At 42.3% G+C, this 19,705-nt stretch overlaps 1 protein-coding gene across 2 annotated transcripts in view; it reads right to left on the bottom strand.

Moving 5' to 3' along the window:
• PTPN3 (protein tyrosine phosphatase non-receptor type 3) overlaps positions 1–19,705 on the bottom strand; it is a 247,473-nt gene that overhangs the window by 30,204 nt on the left and 197,564 nt on the right. For both annotated transcript variants that reach the window (XM_075270995.1, XM_075270996.1), the window contains exons 20-22: positions 12,880–13,037; positions 7,184–7,274; positions 5,366–5,427 (exon numbers count right to left, since the gene is read on the bottom strand). In XM_075270995.1, the coding sequence (XP_075127096.1) occupies positions 5,366–5,427; positions 7,184–7,274; positions 12,880–13,037 (311 nt within the window). The remainder of the gene's footprint in view (positions 1–5,365; positions 5,428–7,183; positions 7,275–12,879; positions 13,038–19,705) is intronic.

Below are 19,705 nucleotides of genomic sequence, written 5' to 3'. Positions count from 1 at the left end.
CGGTAGAGGAGGAGGAGGAGGAGGGGGGTGTTCTTCTCGTGTCCCTGCCAGGAATGTTAGGCGGGGAGACGAGGTACACCGGGCCAGTTTGGGAAGCAGTCCCAGCCTCAACTACATTCACCCAGTGTGCCGTCAGTGAAATGTAGCGTCCCTGTCCGCATGCACTTGTCCACGCGTCGGTGGTCAAGTGGACCTTTGTGCAAAGCGCGGAACTAAGGGCCCGCCTGATGTTGAGTGACACGTGCTGGTGCAAGGCGGGGACGGCACACCGGGAGAAGTAGTGACGGCTAGGGACGGCATAGCGAGGTGCCGCAGTTGCCATCAGGTCCAGGAAGGCGGGAGTTTCAACAAGCCGGAACGCCAACATCTCCTGGGCCAGCAGTTTAGCGATGTTGGCGTTCAAGGCTTGCGCGTGTGGGTGGTTAGCAGTGTATTTCTGCCGCCGCTCCAATGTCTGAGAGATGGTGGGTTGTTGTAAAGAAACGCCTGATGGTGCCTTTGATGGTGCAGGAGAAGGAGATAAGACAGGACCAGGGGAGGATGAGGTAGAAGTCAACAAAGTGGCGGAGGCAGATGAAGTGGTGTCCTGGCTCGTCCTCTGGAGTGCATCGCCAGCACAGTCAGCAGTGGCAGTGGCAGAGGCAGAGGCAGTGGCAGAGGCAGTGGCAGTGGCGTGAACGGCAGGCGGCCTTTGTCCTGCCGTTGCTGCCTGCCACTGATTCCAGTGCTTGGATTCCAAATGACGGCGCATTGAAGTGGTGGACAGGTTGCTCTTCTCAGAGCCCCTAATCAATTTCGAGAGGCAAATTGTGCAGACAACACTATATCTGTCCTCGGCGCATTCCTTGAAAAAACTCCACACCTTCGAGAAACGTGCCCTCGAGGTGGGAGTTTTTCGGGGCTGGGTACGAACTGGAACATCTTGGGAGATTCCGGGTGTGGCCTGGCTTCGCCTAAGCTGCTGACCTCTGCCTCTAGCTACCCTTTTTGGTGCTGCACCTGCCTCAACATCCACACTACTTTCCCCGCTTGACATCCCCCCTGTCCAGGTCGGGTCAGTGTCCTCATCATCCACCACTTCCTCTTCCAACTCCTGTCTCATCTCCTCCTCCCGCACAATGCGCCGGTCAACTGGATGCCCTGACGGCAACTGCGTCACATCATCGTCGATGAGGGTGGGTTGCTGGTCATCCACCACCAAATCGAACGGAGATGGAGGAGACTCTAGTGTTTGAGCATCTGGACACAGATGCTCCTCTGTTAGGTTCGTGGAATCGTGACGTGGAGAGGCAGGTTGAGGGACAATGAAAGGAGCGGAGAACAGCTCTGGGGAGCAGGGACAGTTTGGGTTATTGTTCTGTAAAGCTTCGGAATTTTGGGAGGAAGGAAGACAAGACTGTTGGGTAATAGGAGGAGAGGAGGCAGAGTCTGACTGGCTGCTGGACAATGTGCTGTAAGCGTTCTCTGACAGCCATTGCAAGACCTGTTCCTGGTTCTCGGGCCTACTAAGGTTTGTACCCTGCAGTTTAGTTAATGTGGCAAGCAACCCTGGCACTGTGGAGTGGCGCAATGCTTGCTGCCCCACAGGAGTAGGCACGGGACGCCCTGTGGCTTCACTGCTACCTTGCTCCCCAGAACCATTCCCCCGACCTCGCCCACGGCCTCGTCCACGTCCCTTTCCGGGAGCCTTGCGCATTTTGAATTCCTAGTTAGAAATTGGCACTGTATACCAGTAGTAAAAATTGTGGGTGCACGTAACCCCAATATATTCTTTGAATTCCCAGTCAGACACTGGCACTATATGGCAGTAGCAAGAAATGAGGGTATTTGTATTCCCAATATACTCTTTGAATTCCCAGTCAGACAATGGCACTGTATACCAGTAGTAAAAATTGTGGGTGCACGTAACCCCAATATATTCTTTGAATTACCAGTCAGAAACTGGCACTATATGGCAGTAGCAAGAAATGAGGGTATTTATAACCCCAATATATTCTTTGAATTCCCAGTCAGACAATGGCACTGTATACCAGTAGTAAAAATTGTGGGTGCACGTAACCCCAATATATTCTTTGAATTCCCAGTCAGAAACTGGCACTATATGGCAGTAGCAAGAAATGAGGGTATTTGTATTCCCAATATACTCTTTGAATTCCCAGTCAGACAATGGCACTGTATACCAGTAGTAAAAATTGTGGGTGCACGTAACCCCAATATATTCTTTGAATTACCAGTCAGAAACTGGCACTATATGGCAGTAGCAAGAAATGAGGGTATTTATAACCCCAATATATTCTTTGAATTCCCAGTCAGACAATGGCACTGTATACCAGTAGTAAAAATTGTGGGTGCACGTAACCCCAATATATTCTTTGAATTACCAGTCAGAAACTGGCACTATATGGCAGTAGCAAGAAATGAGGGTATTTGTATTCCCAATATACTCTTTGAATTCCCAGTCAGACAATGGCACTGTATACCAGTAGTAAAAATTGTGGGTGCACGTAACCCCAATATATTCTTTGAATTACCAGTCAGAAACTGGCACTATATGGCAGTAGCAAGAAATGAGGGTATTTATAACCCCAATATATTCTTTGAATTCCCAGTCAGACAATGGCACTGTATACCAGTAGTAAAAATTGTGGGTGCACGTAACCCCAATATATTCTTTGAATTACCAGTCAGAAACTGGCACTATATGGCAGTAGCAAGAAATGAGGGTATTTGTATTCCCAATATACTCTTTGAATTCCCAGTCAGACAATGGCACTGTATACCAGTAGTAAAAATTGTGGGTGCACGTAACCCCAATATATTCTTTGAATTACCAGTCAGAAACTGGCACTATATGGCAGTAGCAAGAAATGAGGGTATTTATAACCCCAATATATTCTTTGAATTCCCAGTCAGACAATGGCACTGTATACCAGTAGTAAAAATTGTGGGTGCACGTAACCCCAATATATTCTTTGAATTACCAGTCAGAAACTGGCACTATATGGCAGTAGCAAGAAATGAGGGTATTTATAACCCCAATATATTCTTTGAATTCCCAGTCAGACAATGGCACTGTATACCAGTAGTAAAAATTGTGGGTGCACGTAACCCCAATATATTCTTTGAATTCCCAGTCAGACACTGGCACTATATGGCAGTAGCAAGAAATGAGGGTATTTGTATTCCCAATATATTCTTTGAATTCCCAGTCAGACAATGGCACTGTATACCAGTAGTAAAAATTGTGGGTGCACGTAACCCCAATATATTCTTTGAATTACCAGTCAGACACTGGCACTATATGGCAGTAGCAAGAAATGAGGGTATTTGTATTCCCAATATACTCTTTGAATTCCCAGTCAGACAATGGCACTGTATACCAGTAGTAAAAATTGTGGGTGCACGTAACCCCAATATATTCTTTGAATTCCCAGTCAGACACTGGCACTATATGGCAGTAGCAAGAAATGAGGGTATTTGTATTCCCAATATATTCTTTGAATTCCCAGTCAGACAATGGCACTGTATACCAGTAGTAAAAATTGTGGGTGCACGTAACCCCAATATATTCTTTGAATTACCAGTCAGAAACTGGCACTATATGGCAGTAGCAAGAAATGAGGGTATTTGTATTCCCAATATATTCTTTGAATTCCCAGTCAGACAATGGCACTGTATACCAGTAGTAAAAATTGTGGGTGCACGTAACCCCAATATATTCTTTGAATTACCAGTCAGAAACTGGCACTATATGGCAGTAGCAAGAAATGAGGGTATTTATAACCCCAATATATTCTTTGAATTCCCAGTCAGACAATGGCACTGTATACCAGTAGTAAAAATTGTGGGTGCACGTAACCCCAATATATTCTTTGAATTCCCAGTCAGACACTGGCACTATATGGCAGTAGCAAGAAATGAGGGTATTTGTATTCCCAATATATTCTTTGAATTCCCAGTCAGACAATGGCACTGTATACCAGTAGTAAAAATTGTGGGTGCACGTAACCCCAATATATTCTTTGAATTACCAGTCAGACACTGGCACTATATGGCAGTAGCAAGAAATGAGGGTATTTGTATTCCCAATATACTCTTTGAATTCCCAGTCAGACAATGGCACTGTATACCAGTAGTAAAAATTGTGGGTGCACGTAACCCCAATATATTCTTTGAATTCCCAGTCAGACACTGGCACTATATGGCAGTAGCAAGAAATGAGGGTATTTGTATTCCCAATATATTCTTTGAATTCCCAGTCAGACAATGGCACTGTATACCAGTAGTAAAAATTGTGGGTGCACGTAACCCCAATATATTCTTTGAATTACCAGTCAGAAACTGGCACTATATGGCAGTAGCAAGAAATGAGGGTATTTGTATTCCCAATATATTCTTTGAATTCCCAGTCAGACAATGGCACTGTATACCAGTAGTAAAAATTGTGGGTGTATATAGCCCCAATTCTATTGCTAGGGGACTTGCAGGGTATTTCTGGGGTGAAGGTGGGGGGGCACACCGTTGGAACGGGTATCGGGGTATATATCGGGTATACGGGAATACACTGACAGTGTATTCCATTCAGGATCCTGGGAAAGCTGGGTTGCGGCGATTGAGCCCGTCAGTGCCACGTTACACTGACAAGCTTCTCCCTGGAATTTAGCTCTTACAAGAGCTGTTGGTTGTCTTCTCCTTCCTATCCTAGCCTGTCCCTGCCTACCCAGAATCTAAGCCCTAGCTAGCTGGACGGAAACCTCCGTCCTCGGTGAATTGCAAGCTCAGAATGACGCGAACCTGGGCGGCGCTGTTCTTTTAAATTAGAGGTCACATGTTTTCGGCAGCCAATGGGTTTTGCCTACTTTTTTCAACGTCACCGGTGTCGTAGTTCCTGTCCCACCTACCCTGCGCTGTTATTGGAGCAAAAAAGGCGCCAGGGAAGGTGGGAGGGGAATCGAGTAATGGCGCACTTTACCACGCGGTGTTCGATTCGATTCGAACATGCCGAACAGCCTAATATCCGATCGAACATGAGTTCGATAGAACACTGTTCGCTCATCTCTAATAATTATGTCTAACTCAGGCATTAGGCCTTCTCAGTAAAGTAATGGAGGTGCTAGTTTCATATACTTAGATAATAACATTCTGACTACTTGCACCTACGGTTATGGGAAATGACTGAATTGAACTGTAATGACGTTCTCCACTTAAAAAGGACAATACTAGATTATAGATTAATCTTTTCATTCATTTTTTGGGTGTATGTGAAAAGGTATGTGAATATAAATTGAGCTTCTATTTTATCACATCATTTCTTCTAATCACAGTGAAAAATGCAAAGCATTTGTAACAAATTGTATTCACTTACATCTAGATAACTTGCGTTTATGTAGTCTTCATTCCCTTGTAAGATTACTCGAGTTGTATCATCTGCATATAGGAAATATGACATAATATTCTCAGTTAGTAAGTTGTGTTCTATAACCTGCATGTTATTTATGCTATTAAAAAGAAAAAAATGATATATATATATATATATATATATATATATATATATATATATTCTGTACAGTATATGAAGCTACCAATGCCTGAATACCAAAAACATATATTGTAATATTACGTAAGAGAACATACAAGTCCAGCAGGATTACATTTACAATCCACCACATATTTGTATCAGTTACTATGAAAAAGTGTAGGGAAAAGGCATTCACATTATAGGCTCCTGGCAAAATGACACAATGAAACTACACAATAAAAAAAATATCAAAACCTGCAGATGAAAACATACCCTGACATTAGCATGCTGAACTGTAAAATAAATATGGGTAACATTACTAGTCACTACATTTTCGCCAAAGGGAAAGCAGACAATGATGCGGCCACTGACACTAGGCATAATTTTAAGAGTTGGTTCGTGTTTTTGTTGTTATCATCTGTCACGAGATGAAAAAAATGGACATTAAATGACAGAAGGAGATGGAGACCCCTCTGTTGGGTGTCATTCCGCATTCAACCCGATGTAAAAAAAACATGACAGAATCTTTCTTCTGTCATGTTTTTTACTTTTCTGATGGAAGACATTTTTTTCTGCTAGAAAGTTAAACAAACACATTTGAAGAAAGATTGTGTCATGTTGTTTACATTAGAGTCAATGGGAATGGACAATGGGAATGACAGATGACAGCAACAGACTTTCCTAATAGTAGTGTGAACGTAGCATTACTTGACAACACTACATTACCTGTCACAATGCAGCTTGAAAACAAAACAATTGCTGTGATTGAGCAAGAGATCACTAATTATCAATTCTAATCAAAGGTGCTGAATCAGTCAGAGGAGGAGCCATTCAATTATAGGATTAATAGGATTCCAAACAGGGAGAATCCCTCTCTGAAATCCATATACTGTATGTGAATATGATATATGAAAAGGGGTTGTATACTTGGCACAATCTGTTTCAAGACTACAAGTCATAGTCAAGTCACATTATTATAACCAGCTAATATCCAGAATAACCTCCATGTACAGGATGGACAGCAACTAGATGAGCTGGGAATGAATCAATAAGATGCTGAAAGGTTGTCTCAGATATCTGGAGCCATGCTGACTGCAGTGCAACCCACATTTGCTTCAGCGTGAGTGGGAGAGCGAAAATGACAATCGAGGTGGTCCCACCTAAACTCTATTAGGCTAAAATTTGAGGAATTAGAGTGCCAGGGAAGTACTTGGAAGTCTTATTCATGCTCTTCCAACCACTGTTGGAGACATGTGACTTGTTGCGTTGTTTTGCTGCAATATTCTAGAAGACAAACAGCACATGTGGGTGTAGGTGATTTGCAAGGATTGATTCATTCCTAAATTGGTTGAAACTGTCTTCCACATGTATAAGTGGGTCCACAGAATGCCATGAAAAAACTTCTTGCTGCTGCCACTGGTTAGTGCTCTTTCAGCATTGGTTAATGGGAGTTTGTTCTTTGATGTTTCTCACCTGACACATTGATATCAATTAATTGATGAAGCATATTATGTTATGTCTCAAAATGTTGGGCGGGTTTCCCCTAGCCTTTTGTATACAGTCGAGGCCTTTTGTTTGTTCATATTATTTTGTGGGTTTTTCCCATTTTATATTGTATTTGCAAACTCTTTAATAAACTGATTGCACATAAACTGACATACTCACAAGGCAAGACATCTTTATACCGGTTTTTATCCATATTCTGACCAGTCTTTGCACAAGTAATAGCCAGTCCTGGTTTCTTCCGATATAACTGCTGTAAAACATGAATAATAACAAAATTATATGTTATTTCTACACAATGTACAGATGGAAAAACATGCACAGTTAATATATGCACTTTTTCTTTTTTTTATTCTTAAAGACTATGGTAAAGATAAAGAAATAAAGGTAAAGGGTTTAATAAAAGCAAAAGAAGAAGAAAGGAAAAACAAGTTATGTGTTTGCTCTCTGCCTCAAATTGTGGTTTAATATTCTCTTTGGTTGCAAGATGTCAGGAGCACTGGAAAATGGAAAGATGTCCTTGCCCCAAAGAGCATAGAAGAAACATAACGAGCAAGCTCCCAGCTTCAGTATCACAAGAACAGGTTCCCTACTCAACCTACACTAGTGGATTTTGAAGGAACAACCTCTCCCAAAACATCTGTGATGCTGGTGAAATGGCTTTGGTGTAAAGGGATCATTAGAACTTTATGTACTGTATGAAAGAAAAAACAAATGTTAAAAGAACTAAAACTTAACTTTTATTGAATTCATTTCAAGTGAACGAATTGCATTAAAAACGGCTGTAGCTAATTCAGGCAAGGGTGGAGGCCAGCACTGAAATCCTAGTTCATCAGCTGCACGTTAATTTCTATTAGCTTGTACACCATAGGTGGGCCCACAGTGTATGCACAGCTCATGAGCACTTTCAAGTAGGAAGCTGGTAGCATGCATTTGTGAGGCTGTACTAGTCATTCAGGCTGAAAGATCAGGTAAATACAGAGGGGGTGTAATAAGTGTATTAGTATAATTTTGCAGGGCAGGGCATATGCTCGCTGTAGATACCACATACGCAGTATTCCTCTCCTTAAAGGGATCCTATCTTTTAAACACAATTTTATCTCCCTAACATGTCGGAATAGCCTTAAGAAAGGCTATTAGTCTCCTACCTTTCCTTTTCTTCTCCATGCCACCTTTCGCCTGCAATCCCAGTTCTTCTCGGTATGAAATTGAGCTCTCTTCCAGCACTGGGGGCGGGCCCCAGCGCTCAAACAGCACTGGGGGGCGCCCCCAATGCTGCCAGAGAGCTCTCCAGTGCCACCTCCATCTTCTTCTGCAACAAGGTCTTCACCATGTCTTCTTTTGGTGGCGTCTTCTTCCTTCTATGCCTCGGGCCTAGGGCAAGCCGACTGCGCATACTCGCAGCCCCAAGAAAAATGGCCGCTTCTACAGTATTGTAAGAGGCCATTTTCTTGTGGCCGGTGGACATGCGCAGTCGCTTGCCCTAGGCCTAGAAGACGACGCTGCCGGAAGAAGACGCAGTGAAGACCTCGTTGCAGAAGAAGATGGAGGCGGCGCTGGAGAGCTCTCTGGCAGCATTGGGGATGCCCCCAGTGCTGTTTGAGCGCTGGGGCCCGCCCCCAGTGCTGCGAGAGAGCTCATTTGCATACTGAAAAAAAACGAGATTTTAAGCGAATGGCGGCGCGGAGAAGAAAAGAAAAGGTAGGAGACGAATAGCCTTTCTTAAGGCTATTCCAACATGTTAGGGAGAAAAAATTGTGTTTAAAAGACAGGATCCCTTTAAACATCAGCGGTTTTTTTAATGCACTTTAATCACTTGAAATGAGTTCAATAAAAGTTAAGTTTTAGTCCTTTTAACAGTTTTTTTTCTTTGATATTGAGTTTAGAAAGGGCAAACCATCTTATATTTATCTAATTGTTGTTTAGAACTTTAAGAACTGTCCATTAATGTATTTGTACATTGTGATTAGATGTTTGTGATTTTTCAAAACTTTTGTACTTGTAACATTGTACTTCATGTTAGTGGTAAACATTGATAAACATTTTAATTTCTAAAAAATAGAATTAAAAAAAAAAATCTTTAGGGATCACGTCATAAAGGCCCATATATTATAAATCTCCATAAATTACCCCATTTTCAAAATTGCACTCCTCAAATAATTCCAAAAAGTATTTGGGAAGTTTGTTAACCCTTTAATCATTTCACAAGAATTAAAACAATATGGAAATAAAATTTAGTCATTTCATCTTTTTCAATAATACATTCATTTAGACCTAAAATTAACACATTCACAAAGGGTTAAAGGAGAAATGCATCTCACAGTTTGTTATGCAACTTCTCCTGAGCACAGAAATACCCCACATGTGGGTATAAACTGATTTTTGGGCACACAGCAGAAACAAAGTAGCAACACTGGATGTTTAAAAAGCAGATTTTGCTGGAATTGTTTTCAGGTGCTATGTTACATTTGCAGAGCCCCTAGAGTACTAATAGAAAGGACCCCCCCCCCCCAAAAAAAAAGTGACCCTATTTTTTAAACTACACCCCACAGCATTTTGACCCCACAGCCTTTTCACATATTTTATTAACATTGGGATGTGTAAATGGAAAATAACTAAAACGTCACTTTATCCCCAAAGTTTTCATTTTCAGAAAGGGTCAAAGGAGAAAATGCACCCCACAATTTATTAAACAATTGCTCCTGAATAAGGCAATACCCCATATGTGGTTGCTATCTGCTGTATGGGTACATGGCAGGGCTCGGAATGGAAAGAGCGTTATTTGGCTTTTGGAGGGCAGATTTTACTGGAATAGTGCCATGTCGCATTTGCTGAATTCCCTAAAGTACCAGTATAACATAAATCCCCAAAACTGACCTCATTTTGTAAACTACATCCCTCACAGAACAGATCAGGGGACATAGTGAGCATTTTACAGATGAAAGTGAAAAATAATTTTTTTTTCCAATAAACCATCAATTTTACCCAAAATTTTCACAAAAGGACAAGGGAGGAAAATCCTCTCAAAGTTTGTTACACAATTTCTTTTGAACAAAGGAATACCCCATATGGTCCTGCATGGGCACATGGTGGGCTCAGAATAGAAACAGCGATATTTGGACTTTAGAGGGCAGATTTTGCAGGAATAGTTTTTAGGTGCCATGTCACATTTGCAGAGCCTCTAATGTTCCAGTATAATGGACACCCCTCAAAAGTTACCTCATTTTAGAAACTGTTCTATGTCATGACGTCCAAATACCAAACAGTCTAAATCTGTGCTTCAAAAACTACATGGTACGCCTTCCCTTTTGTGTCCAGTTGTGCCCAAACAGCAGTTTATATCCACATATGACATTAAGTACATTATCCAGGGTACGACAATGTCATAGAGTGGCGTAACTAAAGTCTTGTGGGCCCTAGTGTAAACTTTCATACGGGGCCCCCTATCCTTTCCCTAGAGCGAATTGTTGATAGTGGCGGGTGCTGCAGCCATATCTCAGATAGTTTAAAGGGGTACAGCTTTAGTACCCAGAACTGCAGTTATCAAGAATATGATGAGTGTATTACGTGCTCTAGAGTGGCCCACACACAGTATTATGTGTTCCAGAGTGGCTCCCACACAGTATTGCATGCACCAGAGTGGTCCCCACAGAGTATTACATGTTTCATAGTGGCCACAACATAGTATTATATGCTCCACAGTGGACCCCACACAGTATTATGTGCTCCACAGTGGCCCCCACATATTATTATGCGCCCCCAAGAACCCCCCTTCCCCCCCAGAGCCGATGCAATTATTTTCTGGGATATGTATAGTGGTCGCGGAATCAGGCTATCCCTGAATGCTATCATGGTGGTCCAGGGCCCCGGCCATTTCCAGCTGGCTGCGGGATCTGTAACCTGCGCCACTGCCAAGTTGGACCCCTCAGGACCTTGGGTAAGCCAGGTGCTGAGGCCGGCTCTGAGTTTTGGCTTTAATATTAATTTGAGGATCATTCCCATCCAGGGGTTTAGAAATAGATTCTGAAATTCTAGGTTTTGTTAATATTTGCTCATTCAGGCAATCTGCCTTTTAATATCCGATTGCGATACTTGTCCTTCAAGGCTTTACGTAGATGTTGCTGTGTCCTTTTCACAGACACATGCAGGCTAGTGCTCATGTACTCTGTATCTTGAATACATGCAAGCACACTAATCTACCACCTCAGACTCTTACCAATGCACAGACCAGGTATTTGTAGCCTAGCCTATCCTGTTGGATCCCATGGTGGTGCCTCATTTCTGGAAATCCTGTACCTAATTGGTCTTAGCGGTCACAGGAGGTGACAACCTCTTTAAAGGATTTATCCATGTTTCTAATATTGATGGCCTGTCCCTAGGATCAATATTACATCTGTGGAAATACAACAGCCAGGGCCTCTGCAGATAAGCTTTTCCAGGACAGTGTGGCTTCAGCTAATGGTAACCAATCTAGGCGCCACACTTGCCATACAGGGTCTAGCGGTTGATTTAGGTAATGCAGTGGTGCACATTGTATGTTAGGTGAGCAGCATTTGCGTGAGCAGCGTATGGTAGGTGAGCTGTATTTGGTAGACAAAGCATTTATACTGGTTCTATGATATTGTGGATGATATTTTGATATTTTCAATGTCATGATTAAAAGTAAAATTTTAATATTTTTGGCTCACTACGTGTTGAGTGATTTAGGTGACCTAGTTATCTTTTGACTTTTGTCAGGTTTGAGTTTTGTCCTTAAAAAATCACCAATAAGCGCCTGCGGCTCTGTTTAAAGTTACAATATCCCTGAATGTGTGCTGCTTGTTCAGAATTGTAAGGGGACTAGGATATAATAGGCTACACTGCAATATTGCAGTATACAGTGGATCCAAATTCCACTCACGTGGAACATCAAATTATTTATATAATAAAACTATGCAAAAGTTTCTACATACATCATGGTAACTTACTTTTCAGACAGTTTAGTCTCATTTATTAAATAGAGCATGTGAGTCTGGATAAAAATGTAATGTATTCTAATAAAAATTTTTGCTGCTTTCTGTCTGAAAATCCTCTATAAAGTTGCTGCCACTAGGTGTCTCCCTTCAAGCAAATGTTTATTTCGCTCACTATTGCGAGGTAAATTCATCCAATAGATAAGCAAGAAGTCTTCAAATTGAGTGAAAGAAAGAGGGTCTGCAATCTTCACACAATGAATGCAGATCGGAACCAAACTGAACATTCTGAACCATCTCTCAGTATACAATGTAAAAATTAACTACTTATGTATTTATATCTACTTCTGGTTGCTTGTTTGATTACAGATAAGATATTATTTATAGACTGTAAGAAGCTTTACTGACTGTGTTCATAGATTGCTATTTATCTGTGTCAGGGATATTATAGAACGCATTATGCCTGCATGTATTTGCAGTCCAGTGTTACTGAATGTCCTACATTAGGCTTTTCTCCTTTGCTATTGTACAGTTACTCCTGGCAGAATTATATGTAAATACACCAGCATTAGTAATAATGGATAAGGTCAGAATGCTTCTTATTGTACATCCCCCTGCCTCAAAGACAAGTATAAAACATGCTGCAGCTATAATGTGATTATTAGCAGCAGAAAAATTGATAGGTTACTATGTACAAAGGCTTACACAATCATAGAGCAGATAGCCCAGCAAGATCCTGCAGAAATTTCAACTTTTCTTTCAACTCAGCACCCCTTTAAGGGATTTAGACAACACATAAATGGCAAATGACAAGTTATTATTTTTAGAATAGAATAATACATCAATTCAAACAGAAAAAATTATAACATTTTATATTACTTAAAAAAACAAAAAACAAAACAGAACCTCAAACTGAATAAGGACAATTCCGGTCTCAAGGCCTTTAGTAAGTTGCTCCATTGACCCTTGTAATGTGTCACAGTATTCTGAGGGAAGTATTACTGGAGGAAAAAGCTGAAAGTCTGTTTCATCACCTGATTTCAGATCTCCAAATGGCTTCACCACTGAAAAATAAAAATAAGTGCATATTAACTTTTAAAGGGGTCACCCAAATAATGTAAAATGGTGCCTCACGTCTTAGTCTTAATCTTAATGTAGGAATTTGTTGAACTAAAAAAACAAAACCAGACAATCTCTATGCCAACCTCCCAGTAATCACTTCTACCACCTGGAGGTGCTGTTGCCTTCTCACATGCACTTTGAGGACCAGTCACCACTGCAGCCAATCATGCCTCAGCAGTGACCTCTACAAAAAAACAGCATGCATTTCTGAGGTGGGACAGTGTCATGATTTTTGTGCAAATGTCACCTCTAAATCTTGTGAGTGATCGCAGCACTGACTTACCCTCAAACTGCACTTGTGAAGACAACTTCAGTGATAACTGGGTGGCCAGAAGAGGATTTGAGGGGTGCTACATATGTATCATAATGTCCCACAGTAGCCCCTCCATACAATATAAGGTTTCATAGTGGCCACTATGGTTTTTGCTACAAATTTATACAATTTTTTATTATTATAGTATGATGAACGGAGGCCCAGGGAAAGTGATTAGACAAAACTAGCAACAGTGTTACTCACCTCTTCTGGCTCTACAGCGTGGGTTTTCAGGCCTTTTGAATAACGTCAGAGACTGGTGAGGGCGAGATTGGGCCTCAGTAGTCTCTAACATAATTCAGAAGGCCCAAAGACCCAAGGAGATATAAATAACACTGTTGTTAGTTATGTCTATTCACCTCCCCTGGAGCCTCCGCATATTATACTCTGGGGTCTATAAAGGGCCTGCTTGGTCTGAACAATACTGCCAGGCTAACTTGCAAATTTGCTTAAGAAATACTCTCAGTGCCGCAGTCCTGCTTACTGATCTCCGATCATGCCCATGGCTGCCTCAGCTCCTCCTTTCAGCCTCCATGAGGACCAATTAGTGGCGTGATGTGGAACACACGGGCCACCCTGGATCAGATGGTGAAGCAGGTTGACTCATGTTTCTTAAGGGAGTATTTAAAATTTTTTTAATTTTTTAAAATTACCTTCTCCAAATGCCTTATTATGGAAAAATGTAATATATATATATATATATATATATATATATATATATATATATATATATCCTATTAATATTATACTCACAGCCAAACGGCTGAACGGATTTTGTTAGAGTGGCCGTTTTATATTAATCCACCTTCCAAAATGGATTATAAAAAAAAAAGTGAAATTGGCAATTTTCATTTTTACCCCACAATTGTGCCATTGAAAAGTGAACCTTGGCCCACAAAAAGAAAACAAAGAAATACATTAAGGTGCATATGATAAGAAAAGCTGGACATTTCACTGGAGCTAGTGGCTAATTGTTTTCATATATACATATTTAAGCTAGTCATACACATTAGATCAATGTGCGCAAAACCCTCAGATAATAGTGGGACCAACCAACTATCTAATATGTATGGGGGTCTACTGGCTCTCCCCTGATTTAGATGTTTGGGAAGCTGGATTACATCATGCCCAATCCATTAGTTCTCAGGGAATATAAACCACTACCAAAGGTGTCTGTAAGTGGTTTATTCCCCTCTTCCCAATCAGACCAAATGCATTTTGGAAAATAAGGAAAGGTAATAGCGGTCAGGGGAATACTTGGAAGAACTATTTGGCCAGCTTTACTGATATTTTGTGATCCTTATCTGAATCTTAGGGCTAGTTCACACGGGGGCCGGTGGGGTGATTTTGGCACCGGGAGTGACGCAGGGAGCCACATCACTCTCGGGTCAAAACCCACCTGCCACGACTGTCGCGGTTTCCCCGTCCAGAGTCGGCTCAAATGAATGGACTGACATCGGAGGTTGCTGCCGCCAGGTTGAAGCCGGTGGCTCACCACCTGTCCAACTGGATACTAGACTACCGTATTTTCCGGACTATAAGCCGCACATAAAAACCTACGATTTCCTCAGAAATCGTAAGTGCGGCTTATAGTCCGGTGCGGCTTATATATGGATGGAAGCGGCGGCAAAGTCTGCGTGCCGCTTCCATACATACATAAAAGGCACCGTAAGGGTGCATTCACACTACCGAATGCCGGCGTGTATCACAGCCGTACACGCCGGCGTTACAGCAGGGCTGCCGGACACTTCCTATTCATTTCTATGGGAGCAGGCATGCGAGCGCTCCCCATAGAAATGAATGGACAGACACTTCCCATTCATTTCTATGGGAGCCGGCATGCGAGCGCTCCCTATAGAAATGAATGGAAAAAAGCAGTCCATTCATTTCTATGGGGAGCGCTCGCATGTCGGCTCCCATAGAAATGAATAGGAAGTGTCCGGCAGCCCTGCTGTCACGCCGGCCTGAAACAGAACGTGAAACTTACCCAGCGGTGCAGGGCGGGCGGGCATTCAGGCCTCCTCTGCCTCCGATGTTCCGTCCTTCTCCTCCGGCGCTCGCTGATAATGGCCGGGGCGCATGCGCAATATCATAATGCATCTACTGCGCATGTGCCCTGGCCATTATCAGCTTGCGAGCGCCGGAGGAGGACGGAACATCGGAGGAAGAGGAGGCCTGAATGCCCGCCCACCCTACACCGCTCGTTAAGTTTGACATTCTGTTTAAGGCTTTTATTTTAAAACGGGGGGGGGGGGGGGGGTAGTTTAACCTAACGTTTACGGTTGGGCTCTATCAGCATGATTTTGCTGATAGAGCCCCTCCTCGCCTGCCGAACGCTTCCAATAGAAGCGGCTGGCACGCGGGGGGTTAAGCGGCCGCTGGCAAAGTCTGCCTGCCGCCGCTTTCAATAAGATATAATGCGCACCGGACTGCGGCTTATAGTCCGGTGCGCCTTATATATGAACCGAGACGGACTATAAGGCGCTCATGGGCAATGCGGCTTATAGTCCAGTGCGCCTTATAGTCCGTAAAATACGGTACTAGAGATGAGCAAACGGCGTTCGATCGAATTGGTATTCGATTGAATATCAGGCTGTTCGAAGTATTCGATTCCAATCGAATACCACGCGACAAACGCAGTAAAAATTTGTATCCCCTCCCACCTTCCCTGGCGCTTTTTTGCACCAATAACTGCGCAGGGGAGGTGGGACAGGAACTACGAGAACTTAGGCATTGAAAAAAAATTGGAAAAAGCCACTGGCTGCCAAAATCAGGTGACCTCGGATTTATAAGAATAGTCGCGGCCATCTTCGTCTCATTTTGCGGCTTGGAGAGATAGGGACAGAGATCTGCAGAGGGCTAGATAGGGATTAGCTTCTGCTAGGCAGGAAAAAAGAACAACAGCAGCTCTTTTCAGAGCTATACTGCAGGGCGAGGAATCGATGTAAACTCAATCCAAATATCCACGGTGTGTACCCCCAAACGTCAAAGTGGGATACACAGCAATTGTCAGGCTATATACGCTCAACCCAGTTTTCCACGCTGTGTACCCCCAAAACCTAACTGGGATACACAGCAATTGTCAGGCTATATATGCTTAATCCAGTTTTTAAAGGTGTGCACCCCCCCCCCCAAACCTAAGCGGGATACACAGCAATTGTCAGGCTATATATGCTCAATCCAGTTTTTAAAGGTGTGTACCCCCAAAAAAACCTAAGGGGGATACACAGCAATTGTCAGGCTATATACGCTCAATCCAGTTTTTAATAGTGTGTACCACCCCAAACGTAAGTGAAATACACAGCAATTGTCAGGCTATATAGGCTCAATCCAGTTTTTAAAGGTGTGTACCCCCCCCCAAACCTAAGGGGGATACACAGCAATTGTAAGGCTATATACGCTCAATCCAGCTTTCCACGGTGTGTACCCTTAAAAACCTAAGTGGTATACAGAAAATCTGTGTATAGTATATATATATACACTCTTATACATGCCACTCAGTGGGTATTCTCCACTATTGATATAACAAAAATTTGACATCATTATTGATATTTTGATTATAGTCTATTTGAACGTCTTTATCTTGTATTCTTTTGTGTCTTATTTTCGTATGTGTTTGGCAATATCCATCTGCCCTGCTGTACCATTTGTTTTTATGGTATTTATTTACCAAATATTTCAATAAAATTTTTTTGATATTATATATATATATATATATATATATATATATATATATATATATACAGTCCTATGAAAAAGTTTGGGCACCCCTATTAATCTTAATCATTTTTAGTTCTAAATATTTTGGTGTTTGCATTAGCCATTTCAGTTTGATATATCTAATAACTGATGGACACAGTAATATTTCAGGATTGAAATGAGGTTTATTGTACTAACAGAAAATGCGCAATATGCATTAAACCAAAATTTGACCGGTGCAAAAGTATGGGCACCTCAACAGAAAAGTGACATTAATATTTAGTAGATCCTCCTTTTGCAGAGATAACAGCCTCTAGTTGCTTCCTGTAGCTTTTAATCAGTTCCTGGATCCTGGATGAAGGTATTTTGGACCATTTCTTTCTACAAAACAATTCAAGTTCAGTTAAGTTTGATGGTCGCCGAACATGGACAGCCCGCTCTTCAATGATCTGAAAACAAAGATTGTTCAACATAGTTGTTCAGGGGAAGGATACAAAAAGTTGTCTCAGAGATTTAACCTGTCAGTTTCCACTGTGAGGAACATAGTAAGGAAATGGAAGACCACAGGGACAGTTCTTGTTAAGCCCAGAAGTGGCAGGCCAAGAAAAATATCATAAAGGCAGAGAAGAAGAACGGTGAGAACAGTCAAGGACAATCCACAGACCACCTCCAGAGAGCTGCAGCATCATCTTGCTGCAGATGGTGTCACTGTGCATCGGTAACAATACAGCGCACTTTGCACAAGGAGAAGCTGTCAGGGAGAGTGATGAGAAAGAAGCCGTTTCTGCACGTACGCCACAAATAGAGTTGCCTGAGGTATGAAAAAGCACATTTGGAGAAGTCAACTTCATTTTGGAAACAAAGATTGAGTTGTTTGGTTATAAAAAAAAGGCGTTATGCATGGCGTCCAAAAAGAAACAGCATTCCAAGAAAAACACTTGCTACCCACTGTAAAATTTGGTGGAGGTTCCATCATGCTTTGGGGCTGTGTGGCCAATGCCGGCACCGGGAATCTTGTTAAAGTTGAGGGTCGCATGGATTCCACTCAGTATCAGCAGATTCTTGAGAATAATGTTCAAGAATCAGTGACGAAGTTGAAGTTACGTCGGGGATGGATATTTCAGCAAGACAATGATCCAAAACACCGCTCCAAATCCTCAGGCATTCATGCAGAGGAACAATTACAATGTTCTGGAATGGCCATCCCAGTCCCCAGACCTGAATATCATTGAACATCTGTGGGATGATTTGAAGCGGGCTGTCCATGCTCGGCGACCATCTAACTTAACTGAACTTGAATTGTTTTGTAAAGAGGAATGGTCCAAAATACCTTCATCCAGGATCCAGGAACTGATTAAAAGCTACAGGAAGCGACTAGAGGCTGTTATCTTTGCAAAAGGAGGATCTACTAAATATTAATGTCACTTTTCTGTTGAGGTGCCCATACTTTTGCACCGGTCAAATTTTGGTTTAATGCATATTGCGTATTTTCTGTTAGTACAATAAACCTCATTTCAATCCTGAAATATTACTGTGTCCATCAGTTATTAGATATATCAAACTGAAATGGCTGTTGCAAACACCAAAATATTTAGAACTAAAAATGATTAAGATTAATAGGGGTGCCCAAACTTTTTCATAGGACTGTATATATATATATATATATATATATATATATATATATATATATATATATATATATCTGAATCGATTGGTTGTTTGATTTAGTTGACTTGTGCTTTTTCCGTATTATGTGCTGAATCATTCTATCAAGTCAAAATTCATTATGTGAGGCAATTGTTTATGGTATCTTGAAAAGCAACCCAACATGAAGTCAGCCATGTGTGCCAGAGTGTTACTTGGCATGACTTCGCTGTCCCCAACTGTAAGGGTCACTCTACATTTCCTCCATTTTCCACTCCCCTTTGCACCATCCATGCTGAAGCAATGGGACGCACTGAACTTCCCCTCAAGCCTCGTGTGGGACAGTGACATGAAATGCTACTTCATCCCCCTTGTCTTCCTCCGTCAGCCAACGGTGTGAAGATGAAAGGAGTGTGCTCTGAATGTTTTCAAGCCTTCACTTATGAAAATTTGCGCACTTTCACCAGTATATCAGGCACAATGGTGTAGGTTTCAAATAACCTTTGCACCAATAAGTTGAAAACGTGGGCCATGTGTGGACCGTGTTTGAGTCTGGCAAGTTCCAGATCTGCTACCAGGTTCCGGCCATTATCACATACGCCAACATTCCTGGGCCCAGGTGCAGCGGGGAAAACCACATTGCCATCGCATCGAGGATGGCATCCCTAACCTCAGGGGAAGTGTGTTTTCTGTCGGCCAAGCTGATGAGCTTCAGCACGACCTGCTGACGTCTCCACACCCCAGTGCTGAAGCATTTACAGGTCGCAGGTGTGGTCGAGGTTGCAGCGGAGGAGTAGGCTTTCAGAGAGGGCCTGCCAGGAATTTTGGGCTGGGAGAGGAGATAGGCCACCCCAGTTTGCACCCCGGACCAATCCTCAACTACATTAACCCGGTCTGTCATTACAGAGAAGCAGTGTCCCTGACCGCAGGCGCTTGTCCATGCGTCGGTGGTCA

Source organism: Leptodactylus fuscus, chromosome 4, assembly GCF_031893055.1.
Source record: "Leptodactylus fuscus isolate aLepFus1 chromosome 4, aLepFus1.hap2, whole genome shotgun sequence".
Lineage (NCBI taxonomy): Eukaryota > Metazoa > Chordata > Amphibia > Anura > Leptodactylidae > Leptodactylus > Leptodactylus fuscus.
This window is presented reverse-complemented; position numbering and strand designations above follow the sequence as displayed.